Below are 13,477 nucleotides of genomic sequence, written 5' to 3' on the forward strand. Positions count from 1 at the left end.
TCATTTTTCTTCCTCTTCCTTTTCCCCCTTAATATCTAATTATGGTCTAAGCCTAATTATCTCGAGCAGAAGAAAGAATAATAATAATTTGTCATTTTCTGTCTTTTTCGGATGAATTGTCCTCCATAGAGAGGCGCCATAACACACTCCAGCCAGTAGGTGGCGGTAGTGTCGCCTGAGAGCAGCATCAGCCCGCAGCTGCCGGAGAAGAAGATGGGCCGTTGACAAGAGAAGAAACCCTGTGGCTATCTTGAGCTAGCTAAGTCACGTTATCTATACATTTAGTAGCTTAACCCGTGAACGTGTTGTTGTGTTTTGTTCAGGCTGTGATCGAAAATGATCCTCACCGTGAAACCGCTTCAAGGAAAAGAATGCAACGTACAGGTGAGGAAAGCACTGCCGAGCTAGCTAGCTGCTAATAGCTAGCGGTAACTCCGACTCTCTAACGCTAGCTAACTAGCGTTCCAACTAACTTCTTTAGGCAAGCTAGCTGGTTAGACGACAGCGGTGGCTCTGACACAGGATGATCTACCAAACATATTATGCCTGAGTCTAAACATTAGGTTGTCAGACTCCCCTCAGTGTAGCTTAGGTGGAGGTATTGTGGAGACAATTCCCCCACTGTTATGAATCGACGTTACTATAGCCAGCTTGTTAGCCACATCCTTGAGAAAAACTGTTAGGTTAACAATATGAGACAGTGGTTGAGTGGGAGCTCTGTAAGTCCTTATTTGGTGGCTCTTGTCGAAAAGGGAAGTGACTTTGCAAATACTTCAATAAAGCAGTATCTAAGGAAAATGGTTTTGCCCAAGCAGCAATATAACTTAGCTTACTGGATTTTTATCAAATGAATCTTATAATATTACAGAGTCTTAGCTAATTCATTAAAGATCGATATAGTGAATGAAGCACACATTTAAAGAGTGTCAGAAATGTAGTAATAATAGATAATAAACTAAGCTGGAAGCTACATATAGGTTATGTCAAAGCTAGAATATCAAAGTTAAGTCAATTATTAGATCAAGTCAAAGATAACACCTTATATTGTTTCTTTATAGTCCCATACATAACGAACTAAGTGGGAGTGTAGGGATGCACTTATAACAAAAAACACAAATCCAATCTTCATCCTTCAAAAAAGAGCCATAGGAACTGTAAACAAAACCACTTTGTGTGTGAATAATCATTATAGATATATGTTTTTTTTTTTTATTTTAAATATTAAAAGAGGGGGTAGAATTTGATAAGTATTCCCTTTCTCCTACTCTGTTTTGGACATGACATACTTATGTTGCTTACTAAATATGTCCCTTGGTTATTTAGGTGTTGTATCTTACTTACATTTCTAATTTTTATTTTGCATGTTCAAAATAACTCTAAATCTAAGTTACCAGGGCTAAGTTGTTTTTTCCTACTCTCAACAGCCTGTGATATTATCTGCTCACTATTAGGCTAGTCCTGGCCCCAGTGTGTGCCTCTCATGTTTTGAAATGATAACAATACTGTAAGGGGCACAAACTGGGGCTATACTGGGACAAGTATGATGTATGAGCCTTATCAACATAGTATGTGAGCCTAGGAACCACTATAGTTTTTAGTATGAGTAGTATGCTACTGTAAAGCTCTGAGGTATTGTGTGTAAAACAATAATAATGCCTAGTATAGGTGATCTAAAGCATTTGATGATGTGTGTATCAAATGGGGAAGTATTACACATACTGGATGAAAGCGGAAGAGAAGTTATTCTAGATTCTATTATTTTAAAGAGAATCAGAGATCAAGACCATGCAATGCGTCTCCTGATTCTGAGCTGAAAGAACTAAAGTACTTGCCCACACTCTAGCATGCCTGTTATCAGCTATGTCTACAGTGTTTATTGGATAAATACTGTCGCTATAGGCCAGTGGCTGTTTATTTTACAAAGGAGGAATGTGCTAAAGAAGCCATTTACCAAGATAGAGGTGCATGTGTCACTTGTGCATGTGAATTCCTCTTTAATCACTGGTTGAAATCAAAGTACTCTTAGGCTAAAAAGAAGGAGAGAATGCTTTCCATATGTATTTTGGTGTGACTACATAATCATGTTGATTTTCCAGGTGACTGAAGACGAAAAGGTCTCCACAGTAAAGGAACTTGTGTCAGAACGTCTCAACATACCAGCAAACCAGCAGAGGTTGCTCTATAAAGGGAAAGCACTTGCAGGTAGATTTGCCAGTAGTCAAGTGTTTCATAAGCATCATGCATAACTGTAATTGCTTGATCCACCAGTCTATTTTATACATATGTCAGACGCTAAAATTTTTGATGATTGCATACTATATTGCCTTCCTCAGATGAGCACAGACTGAGCGATTACTCCATTGGGCCAGAGGCTAAATTGAATCTGGTTATCCGTCCAGTGGGAGAGAGGACTGGAGCATCGGGGACATCTGCCAGCAGCAGCAGCAGCAGCACACAGGGGAGAGTGTGGCAGACTGTGTCCACTATCCTTGCTAGACACTTTAGTCCAGCAGACGCAGCAAAAGTACATGAACAGCTTATTAAGGTAATTAATAACTATAGTACAGTGCACTGTAATCTAAGATCAAAGCAGTCAGATTTTACCAGTCCAATTTGATGTGGATATTTACAGTTTCCAAATTGTTAAATCTAATGTTTTGATTTGTTGCTTAAAACATTTAGAAGGGCAGCATCAAATGCTGATTTAAAGGTCCTTGGCCAAACTATATATGTTTCATGAACATGTGGGGATGAAGGCAAAACATAGTGGTGCTCTAGTAATATTTATTTTCTGGTATATTGACAGTGTAGATATTTGACTTTTTTTTTTTCGCCTCTCATTCTGTTGATATAAATGCTGCTTTCAGATTTAGGGACTGGATCCTCCAAAGTCTGAATACATCCTAGATCAAGTCTTCTCCAAATATAGCCAAGAAATGCAACCCTTTTTTTGCCCAAATATGGAAGACACAACCAGTTTATCCTACAAATCCCTCTGTGTCCCACAATCCATTGTGTGGTGGTCAGTTGTTTGATAGAGCATTCAGACATACCTCGTTCACTTATAAAATTGTAAAATGATCATGTCATAAAGTGCTCATATCACAGGAATATATCACTTAAATTAGATAACTGTAATCCACTGCAAGGTCTCTGTAATAAAAGCCATGTAAAACTGCACTTTAGTTCTTAAAAGCACTGCATGTACTTACTGTATATCAAGTTGTATTGATTTGTTGTCATTTTGATATTAAATATTAATGTCAAACTCCTAATTACATTCACTTTGAATACATATTATTTATCGTCATTTTGTTTACAGGTTTTCTTGTGAAAGAATCATTTCATGGCGTCTCTGGTGATAAACTTGTTGGTTGTTGATAATGCACTATTATTTTTGATCTTTGTGAGACTAGACCTCATTTGTAAAGGGGAAGCAGGCTGAAGGATTCAGCTCCTAAACCTAAATTAGAACATAGCTAACAAATCAGTATCACAGACTTAATGGGATGTGAGCATAGCTCTGCTGTGTGCAGTTTACATTACCTTTTATTTCTTGCAATATTTATATTTTGTTGCTGTTCGTAGCTGCCAACGTGAAATTACCTATATTAGACTTCAGGTCTGCATCACTCTAGACTAAGCAAACCTTCCCAGCTCATGCTTTATTGAAAGTATAGCAATATCCCCACACACACAACATGGCTAAAATGAATTCTGCAGAATATATTTAACTTGCTGTTTATCAATATTTTATTTTTTTCTTCAAGGACTATGAACGCTCACTTCGACAACTTAGTCTTGACGACATTGAGCGCTTGGCAGGAAGACTTCTTCACCCAGACGGCGAGGGCATGGATCCTTCATACATGGACTAAGAGTGCCTAGCTGGAAGTTGCTTATTGTAATTGTCCTTTGAGAGGTGCTCCGTGCTTGGAGGTCCATACAGTGTTTAGAGTGTGAGGCATGGAAAGTACAGTATCAGTTTTCTTGCAGAGAGCTTTAGCTGTGTGCCTAATCGATGACTGAGTGAGCACAGATAACACTGACTGTTGTTTTTCTCAGCACTAGGGCTTTCTTATTCATGACCAAAGGATTTGGATAAGAAAACTTGGCAACTCTGAATTGGGCATTGATGTTGCAGTAATGACACAAGAACTGATCACGTAATATTTGAATACAAAGGATCCATTTATGCTGTTGGTTTCGCATGATCTCTGGCTGCTACATCTCCAGGGGGACACTAACTTCCACTGGAGGGTTTCTGTTAGTAATGTCTGTGTTGAATGATAACTGGGTGTTTTCTTTTAATCATCCACGAGAAGGTTATACATGTTTTATTCCGTAACTAACTGATGTTTGTTGTATGATTTGTAAATAACATGTTTATATATACAGACATTAAACCACAGAAAACAGACAAGTGTAAATGTTTTTTTGTTTTGTTGTGTGCTGATATTTTATGTGAAGTTACATTTTATAAAATAACATAATGAAGCTGCACTGGGAAATAAGTTTGTAGGGGAAGAAAGAAGTGGTTATAAATAAAAAAAGGGATGTTGAGTTTGGAGGGACTTTGCAAGGCGGGACCAACTGAGCGTCATTGTCTGTTTCCACCAATCAGGTGACGCTAACGCATATTATTCATGTTGTTGGCCAATAAAATTGAAGAAGAGCAACACTAGTACCGCCTATGTTGTAAACTGACGGTTATTCCTTTGCTACTAATTTCAGATAGGAATTCGGATAAAATGCTGTGTTCTTGACTCGCGGTTTTTCTACGAATAATGAAGGGCAGACACGTTGGATAAGGAGGGATATTATTCGTTGGACATTGGTAAGGTCATAATGGAGCGTCGGTTTTACAACGGCAAAGCTAGCGTTAGCACAAAGCTAGCGCATCTCTTTCACTTCCTGCTTGTACCGATTAGCTTTAGCCTGCTAGCATTAACAGATAATACCGAGCCTGTCGGCCTACGCTGCTACATCATTTGTTGCCATGTAACTTAGACGTTAGGTCAGTGCCATGATTGATGATTAATGGCCGGTTTATAGCTTGAAATGTAATGTTTTTAAATTTAATTTAATGTTAAAATTGTGAGGAGTCGGCACAGTGTAGGTTCAGCTGATGCTTGGGCGTTACACCCCTCTCATCAGGACCACTTCCCCTTGGCAAAGAAAGACTGATCACCTGATGGAATAACTGTAGCCTATCTGTTTTTTTTGTATCTGTCATCTGCAGACGCAATTATTCCTCACAATGCCCTGTTCTTTTTCTTGCTCAGAGTATAATGCAGCCAATTTGATTCACACTGGGCTTTAGGGAACAGCATTTCCCAGCTAGCTGTAGTTCAAAGTTATTCTAGTTTTTTAATGATTTAACATCACCTAAGCTACTTTGCTGTCATTTTTTTCTGTCCATTCATGTTTGCTTTGTTTCACCAATGTTTTAGTAAGTGCACCCACTCCATTGGAAGGATGGAGACCCTAATTCCCACCATCAACCGGCTGCAGGAAGTCTTCCTCACAGTGGGTGCAGAGATCATACAGCTGCCCCAGATAGTCGTGGTTGGATCTCAGGTCAGTCAGGATAAACGCAAACATTATCTGTAACCCTTGCCTGGATTTCACTGTCGTTACTAAAACTGTAAGATCTCTAATCTGAGTTTGAGTTTTTGATTTAATCAGACTTTGAATGTATAAAGTGAGTGTATCAGTGCAGCTGGAGACATTGCTGTCATTATGTGCCATAACAGAGCAGTGGAAAGAGCTCTGTGTTGGAGAGCCTGGTCGGACGGGATTTCCTGCCTCGGGGATCAGGAATAGTCACAAGACGACCTCTCGTGTTGCAACTTGTTAATGTTGCCCCTCTGAAGGAGAGACTGAAGACAGAGAGTGGTACCTTTACATTTATCCATTTATTCATATTTAAAATAACAGAGGAGTTGTTTTGATTGTCTTTGAAAATGCACAATCCAGTTTTGGTACAAGTTATAATCCACTGAATATCAGCATATCATAGTAGGACAGCAGGTTTGTTCTTTCTTTTAAGGCATGGAGTCTGCTAGAAGTAGTTTCTGTGTGATTAGCACTTAAGCATGGCACTTTCACTCACTATTTAAACTGCAAGCTACTTCTTGTAGAGCTTTTCTTTGCTAACATGTAGTCTTTCCTCCTCTTCTTCTTCACTACTCTTTCAGGAAATGGGGTTAAACAAAATGCCCAAATCAGCTACCCAGGTCTCTGTATATTTGGTCTGCATGGACCTGTCTTTGTTTAGCCACGTCATTTATTCTGTGAATTCTCTCAAACATTTTGTTCGTTTTGAGCTTCATCTCTCCAGCATGATATCAGTTCATCTGTCATCTTTTCTGTTTACATTATTTCTCCCCAAACTGTTTGTTTTATTTGCAGACATCTCTGTAAAATTACTTGCACTCACTCATATATGTTTGTTCAGGTGTCAAAGCTGAAGAATGGGGTACATTCCTGCATTGCAAGAACCAGGTACATTTATCTGAAAGATTCGAATTATGTGCTCGCTGCCTTATGTGCTGGGCTCAGTTGATGCATCAATCTCACACCTTTTTGACAGATCTTCACAGATTTTCAGGAAATTCGTCGGGAAATTGAAGCAGAGACTGAGCGCAGTACAAGTGAAAACAAGGTGAAAAGACAGCATTGATGTTAAGTTAGTGATGCCTTATATTTAGCTTTTTACATTACATTCATGATTTTGTCTATTTTTTCATGTCCTACAGGGAATTAGTCCTGAGCCCATATATTTGAAGATTTTCTCCCCTAAAGTCCTTAATCTCACCCTGGTTGATTTACCTGGAATCACAAAGGTAAACCGAGCCACTTGATAATGATATTGATTTTGGTTCATGTGGTCAAACCTATTGGCATCAAATTAAAATATTGTCATCATATCTGCAGTCATCACAGATTCACAGCAGCACTGCATCTGTGCTGTGCTCACTGTAACACTGGCTGCTCATTGTTGTTTTCTCAGGTTCCTGTTGGGGACCAGCCAGAGGACATTGAGGCACAAGTACAAGAGATGATCTTGTCCTTCATCTCCAATCCAAACTCCCTCATCCTCGCGGTGTCCCCTGCCAACTCTGACTTGGCCACCTCTGATGCTCTGAAATTGGCTCGTGAGGTTGATCCAGATGGTAGGATATTTTGCACACAGGCGCCTCTTCTCCTCATATTTAATTTTAATTTTCTTTCCTTTCCATCAGTGCTTATTACGTAACACATCTCAAGTAGAAATACCTTTTGAAATATTAAATGTGCATGAAGAATGCATTATCCTCAAGTCATTTCAGACTATTGGACCTGCCAGTCTTTACTGTTAAGAGCATTTTGACAGTTAATAGTTGCTTAGAAAATTAATGTTGCTGTCATGGTGCACTCTGCAAAACAGCTTGATGAATGATGAGTATCCGACTAGGAGGTTGGCAATATGGTCTTAAAGTGCCTGTTGTACACCGATAGTATGCTAGTTAGCATATCTATATCTGGGGCCAAATGTTCCCCTGCCAGCATCAATCCTTTCCACGCAGAGACTTGTGTCCTTATTTTATTCTATGATGTCCCACTGTATGCCTTCTTCCTGTTATTCTCAATATAAATGATTAAAAACTAAATTTTGAGGACTGTTAATTGCTCTTAGAAATGTAATCAAAGATCTGTGTGTGTGTGTGTGTGTGTGTGTTTCAGGTCGTCGTACACTGCTGGTGGTCAGTAAGTTGGACCTGATGGATGCAGGGACTGATGCTCTGGAGGTCCTTCTGGGTCGAGTCATTCCAGTCAGACTTGGGATTATCGGGGTTGTTAACAGGTTTGCAATAATACATTTGCTGATTATTTTCTTTTATCTTAGCTATGTAAAGTTTTTATGCTTCTGTGCTGGCGACAGCCGTGTCTAGCAGCATTAAGTTTTCAGCTTGTCGTCCGTCCACCCATCTGTCCATCAGCCCCATTCTTGTGAACGTGATATCTCAAGAAGGCCTTTAGGGAATTAGTTCGTCCACTTGCACTTAACAATGAAATGATTAGAATTTGTTGGTCAAAGGTCAGTTTGAACTCACAAATCATGCTTTTGGCCATAACTCGATCAAATTGATACACTAATTATGACAAAATTTCACATGAATGTCTAATAGGACAAAATTATGGAGTGATGACATTTTATATCCATTAGGTCAAATGTCAGCTTCATTGTGACATTATAATATTCTGCAAAACACTTTTCTGGTCATGATTATACATCATAACTCAGGAACAGAGGGGGAGACATTTTGTAAGATACTGAATTGGTGACACTAATCTTTAGAGTCCATCTTAAAACTGTTCTTATTTTATGGATCTTCGGTGCTGCTGGGTTTTAGATGTGTGTGATGCATTTACACTTTAGAATATGTAGCTTCTCTGCAGCAACATCCATATTTAAAGGGAAAGTTCCGTTTTTTACAACCTGGACCTTATTTCTGGCATTAAATACGGTTGTTTACTCACCCAGATAAGTTTGGTGTCATTTGGAGTCCTTCGGAAGATATTTAGATCCGCGAGAGCCGCGTACATCCATATAGTGGGAATGATCGGGGCACCGACAATGAGGCTCTAAATAACACATTATCTGCCGCGAAACTCGTTCATTTCACCAATATGTTTTTATGAATCGCTAGAGTTGCTTGTCATCACCATCTGGGTCATTTATACTGACCTACTAACCTCTGACCTGAATGATGTCATCCAGGTGCGCGCGCCGCCACACACCCGCAGCACGGCTTTGTTTACAACTGGAATTTGCTACTGTTAGTTTTTTGAAACATGGCTGAATATTTGTCAGATTTTGAGGTTGTGGACGATGACTTTGAATATGATGGACATCCTTACCGTTTTGAGCCAGAGTATACGGATGAGGAGCTCTTTGAAAGGAGGATGCAGAGGCAGAGAGAGGAACAGCTGGCCAGAGAACAACAAACCGCTGCACATCCGAGAACAGATGCTAACTGGTGGTGTTCTTGTGGACAATGTTCCACTATGCCAACAGAGGAGGAATGCCTTTGTTGCTCCGAGTGGGATTTGAGGCCAGGAGATACACACTGGATGTCTCCAGAAATTACTGTCTCACAACTACAGAGGATTTCACTTCTATGATCAACCAGGCTGTTGTAGAGACTTTTTTTTTTGTGTCCCAAAAGTAAACTGGAAGACTCAGCCAAAGCCTGCAGGACCGAACGGACAACTTTCGATTGAGTAAGTAGCCTACACAGCTGCAAAAATTGTTTATTTTCCTTGAATTTGTTTGCTTGGTAAGTAAATAACTATGAGAATTTACATTTCTTTAGTTTCTTCTCATCGCTTGTGTAGAACGGCCCACTGCACAAAAAGCAGAGGCACTTCTTATGCAAAACGTGAATTTATTATTACATAGTGCTCAGTGACAAAAAGTGAGAAACAGAAAGGTGAACGTTTCGGTGGTCAGAGGTTAGTAGGTCAGTATAAATGACCCGGATGATGACGACAAGCAACTCTAGCGATTCATATTCAAAAACATATTGGTGAAGTGAACGAGTTTCGCGGCAGATAATGTGTTATTTAGAGCCTCATTGTCGGTGCCCCGATCATTCCCACTATATGGGTGTATGCGGCTCTCGCGGATCTAAATATCTTCCGAAGAACTCCAAATGACACCAAACTTATCTGGGTGAGTAAACAACCGTATTTAATGCCAGAAATAAGGTCCAGGTTGTAAAACACAGAACTTCCCCTTTAAAGTGTTGTTAACTGTAATGGCTACTCATGAGTCTGGACAAACATTGATGTAAACTGTAACTGCAATTTCACTGTGTGGAGGCATACAAATGAGAGGTGATAATTCTATTTAGCCTTACAATACAGCAAGGTGGCAAATTGTTCATGTCCTTATTACCCTGATCATCTGATTACACTCCCTCTCTCTCCCTAATTGGTGATCCTCCTAGGAGCCAACACGATATCAATACTCAGAAGAGCCTGGAGGACTCGATGAAGGATGAGCAGGCTTTCCTGCAGCGACACTACCCCTCAATTGCCTCCCGCGCTGGCTCCCGCTATCTGGCCAAAACTCTCAGCAGGCTGCTCATGCACCACATCCGGGACTGCCTGCCAGAGCTCAAAACCCGAGTGACCGTACTGAGTGCCCAGTACCAGGCGCGACTCAATGGCTACGGCCAGCCAGTAGAAGACCACAGTGCCACACTGCTGCAGATTGTCACAAAGTTCGCCAGCGATTACTGCAACACCATTGAGGGAACTGCCAGATACATCCAGACCTCAGAGCTGTGAGTCTACTCACTACTCTATAGTAACAGGATCTAATATTGAACGACACATGCTTTTATGATGACAGCAACATTTATTTCATGTTTTAGTGAATTGTCTCAAATTTTCTCAGGTTGTCATCTAATTTAGTATTTCTGTTGCACAGCCCAGCATTTTACATTCATTGGTTCACAATGTATATCATGACGGTAATGTCCTTGGGGTAATGTAATTGTAAATTGAAGTGGTATCAGCATCTCTTGTTGGCACCCTCATCTCTACAGCTCTCTTGCCACAAGGCGATTAATTCATGTAAATGAGTAGGGAGCAAATATTGACCTTTTTTTGGTTGACTGCATTTAATTTTGGCGCGATTAGCATTGCCGACACAAAGCACTGAGAAACCGCGTTGGTGTCACAGCTGAAGCCTTCTCTTCTACAGCTGCGGGGGTGCTCGGATCTGTTACATATTCCATGAGACCTTTGGGCGCACTTTGCAGTCCATCGACCCCCTGGGAGGACTGACTGAGCTTGATATCCTCACTGCCATCCGCAATGCTACGGTGAGCTTCTCCTTACTTCTATTTGTGTAATTAGTTCAATCCAAATTCTAGTCAAGTTCTTTAGGTTGGAGGAATAACTGATAAATTGTAGGACTGGTGTGTGTGTGTGTGTGTGTGTGTGTGTGTGTGATTTGCCCTGCAGGGTCCACGGCCAGCACTTTTTGTGCCTGAGGTGTCCTTTGAGTTGTTGGTGAAGCGGCAAATTAAGCGGCTGGAGGAGCCCAGTATGCGCTGCGTAGAGCTGGTTCATGAAGAGCTGCAGCGGATCATCCAGCACTGCTCCTCATTTAGCACACAGGTTGGCCTAAAGATGTTTTACACTTGATTGACTCCCTAAAACAAAGAAGCCGTAATTATGACAGCGACATGTTGAGAAAGTTTGTCTCTGTGTTTGCAAGGAGCTCCTGCGATTCCCCAAACTGCACGATTCCATTGTGGAAGTGGTGACTGGATTACTGAGGAAGCGCTTGCCGATTACTAATGAAATGGTAATCCACAGTTTAGCTAAAAATGATCTTCTTTGCTCATTTTAATAACTAACTGCTAAGTTCTATTAACTGCCTGAGATTTATTTTGCTTTTTCTCTTTAGGTGCACAATTTAGTATCAATAGAGCTCGCCTACATCAACACAAAACATCCAGACTTCACAGACGCAGCGCAGGTCTCTGCATCTGTCAACAGTCAGCAGGTAGTTATTTGTCCCATACAGCAGGTACTCTCATTTATCATTTATTCTGCTAGGGTAAACAGCTGAAGCGAAAGCATTAACCATTATGTTTTCATGTCCAAGCAGTAGAGCCCTCTCATAGTCTGTAGTGGAATTCCAGACTCAGCCAAAATTGCTTTGACCCTTTGACTTCCTCGGGTTTCTTGCTGTCAGGCGGAAGCCCTTGATGGAGGAAAGCGCTGGAAGAACGAGAAGGTTGCAGAAGAGAGAATCCCGACTGCAGGCTTTGGCAGTCCCAGCAAAGGCCAGGCCATTAACCTCCTTGACACAGTGAGTGGTGGGATTAGCACTAGGACAAAACACTTAGCAGTGAATACATAGCACACTGTCAACATTTTTACTTTGCCTCTCTCTCTAACTCTTTCTCTCTGTGGCAGGCGGTGCCCGTATCCCGCAAGCTGAGCGCGAAGGAGCAGAGGGACTGTGAGGTCATCCAGCGCCTCATCAAGTGCTACTTCCTCATTGTCCGCAAAAGCATCCAGGACAGGTTCGACTGGAACAAATCCAGAACACCTGGGGGGAACATCCTCTCCCTTTTTTGTTGTTGTTAAACTCAGTTGTTGTTAGTGATGCTGATTGTCTAACTTTGTCTCGGGGCTGTGTGTCTGCAGTGTGCCCAAGACAGTGATGCACTTCCTGGTGAACTTTGTGAAAGAGCATCTGCAGAGTGAGCTGGTGGGTCAGCTTTACAAACAGCCACTGCTGCAGGAGCTGCTTATTGAGTCGCAGGACACGGCACAGCAGCGGACCGAGGTTGCTCAGATGCTTGAGGTAAAATTGGCTGATGCTTTTGTTCTCTGAATAGGCTGCGAGCATCATGAACAACAAGTCCTTTCTCTTTTTCTTTTATTTACTATTGTAAAGCCAGCGATTTAACTGCCCTCTTTATTTGTTTTTTCTTTCTCAGGCACTCAAGAAAGCGAATAACATCATCTCTGAGATCCGGGAAACTCATCTGTGGTAGCCAGAGGAAAGGAACAATTCCCTTGTCATAAGACAGCTTTGAGAGTATGAGAGTGTATGTGAGTTTACAGCACAGAGAGGGAGTTTTTGTGAGAGCGTGTGTGTGTGTGTGTGTGTGTATTTGTCTATGTGTGGCAGCACCACCGTTTTCTCATGGACCAATGACCATAGCACATTTAGATCTACTTTCTCCTGTCAGCTGTCGCCCTGATCAGTACACTGGGACTGTTGCTTTTTGCTGTGAACGTTGTGTAGCGAAAGAAATTGATTAAACACTCAGGCCGAAAGTGTTGCTGCAAAGTTGAAATGTGAAAGACACAGCCGCGAACAAAATCTTTTTGCATTATTTTGTGACAAAATGTTTGTTCTGTCGTGGGTTTGTTTGCTGTAAATATAAAATGTAGACTATATGTGAAGTATCAGAGTTCTCTAGGGTCTTTTTTTTGTGGAATTAAAAATGTGTTCACAATTTACATTTCCACACTTTCCAAAAAAAAACTGGGCCCTTTAAGCAGGTGCTAAAACTATGTTAGATTAGATGTGTTCCAAGTGTAATCCCTTTTGTTGGAGTGCTCACCAGAGATGGAAATGAAGTGGAAAAAATACAACTCAATCAATGCTGACTGCAGTGCAACACTGAAGACAGACCACGGTCATTTGCAGCAATTACAGGGTGAATGCAGAATGTTTTTCCAGCTCTGTAGTGCTCATCAATATCAGGTTTATTTTCCAGAGCCAAATTTACATATCAGCCCATTTATACTGTTAAATGTTGCACTGACTTTCTAATTTTGTGTATAGTCATAAATGAGGAAACCAAACATTCCTGACATATATTTATTAGGTGTATAGGAGACTCCCACATAATGTTCATAATGTTGTGTATGTATACTATAGTACTTAGAA

General features: G+C 40.8%; 2 protein-coding genes across 3 annotated transcripts; both read left to right on the forward strand.

Annotated features, from left to right (window-relative positions):
• Positions 1-192: 192 nt before the first annotated feature.
• On the forward strand, positions 193-4,417 carry ubl4a (ubiquitin like 4A). The gene is made up of 4 exons (XM_033618916.2): positions 193-384; positions 2,097-2,202; positions 2,334-2,545; positions 3,771-4,417. Exons 1-4 carry the CDS (start codon positions 337-339, stop codon positions 3,876-3,878), a joined length of 474 nt encoding a protein of 157 aa, XP_033474807.2. The 5' UTR covers positions 193-336; the 3' UTR covers positions 3,879-4,417.
• Positions 4,418-4,557: 140 nt separating this feature from the next.
• On the forward strand, positions 4,558-12,987 carry LOC117252196 (dynamin-1-like protein). Of its 2 annotated transcripts, XM_033618914.2 has the most exons (18): positions 4,558-4,837; positions 5,454-5,580; positions 5,757-5,898; positions 6,201-6,239; positions 6,461-6,507; positions 6,596-6,667; positions 6,762-6,848; positions 7,016-7,178; positions 7,729-7,849; positions 9,999-10,337; positions 10,760-10,880; positions 11,023-11,178; positions 11,279-11,368; positions 11,471-11,569; positions 11,762-11,878; positions 11,986-12,095; positions 12,220-12,379; positions 12,516-12,987. In XM_033618914.2, exons 2-18 carry the CDS (start codon positions 5,479-5,481, stop codon positions 12,570-12,572), a joined length of 2,022 nt encoding a protein of 673 aa, XP_033474805.2. In that variant the 5' UTR covers positions 4,558-4,837; positions 5,454-5,478; the 3' UTR covers positions 12,573-12,987. The 2 variants fall into 2 exon arrangements, with proteins under 2 accessions (XP_033474805.2, XP_033474806.2); XM_033618915.2 differs by lacking the exon at positions 6,201-6,239.
• Positions 12,988-13,477: the final 490 nt, after the last annotated feature.

Source organism: Epinephelus lanceolatus, chromosome 9 (genome assembly GCF_041903045.1).
Source record: "Epinephelus lanceolatus isolate andai-2023 chromosome 9, ASM4190304v1, whole genome shotgun sequence".
NCBI classification, from domain to species: Eukaryota; Metazoa; Chordata; class Actinopteri; order Perciformes; family Serranidae; genus Epinephelus; species Epinephelus lanceolatus.

What these genes read in the sequence shown, in the direction of transcription:
- ubl4a (XM_033618916.2), top strand. Translation starts at nt 337, where the DNA reads ATGATCCTCACCGTGAAACCGCTTCAAGGAAAAGAATGCAACGTACAG. An exon ending in GAAAAGAATGCAACGTACAG is followed by an intron (nt 385 to 2,096) that starts GTGAGGAAAGCA and finishes TTGATTTTCCAG; the next exon opens with GTGACTGAAGACGAAAAGGT. An exon ending in TAAAGGGAAAGCACTTGCAG is followed by an intron (nt 2,203 to 2,333) that starts GTAGATTTGCCA and finishes TGCCTTCCTCAG; the next exon opens with ATGAGCACAGACTGAGCGAT.
- LOC117252196 (XM_033618914.2), top strand. Translation starts at nt 5,479, where the DNA reads ATGGAGACCCTAATTCCCACCATCAACCGGCTGCAGGAAGTCTTCCTC. An exon ending in ATTTACCTGGAATCACAAAG is followed by an intron (nt 6,849 to 7,015) that starts GTAAACCGAGCC and finishes TTGTTTTCTCAG; the next exon opens with GTTCCTGTTGGGGACCAGCC. An exon ending in CATCTGTCAACAGTCAGCAG is followed by an intron (nt 11,570 to 11,761) that starts GTAGTTATTTGT and finishes TCTTGCTGTCAG; the next exon opens with GCGGAAGCCCTTGATGGAGG.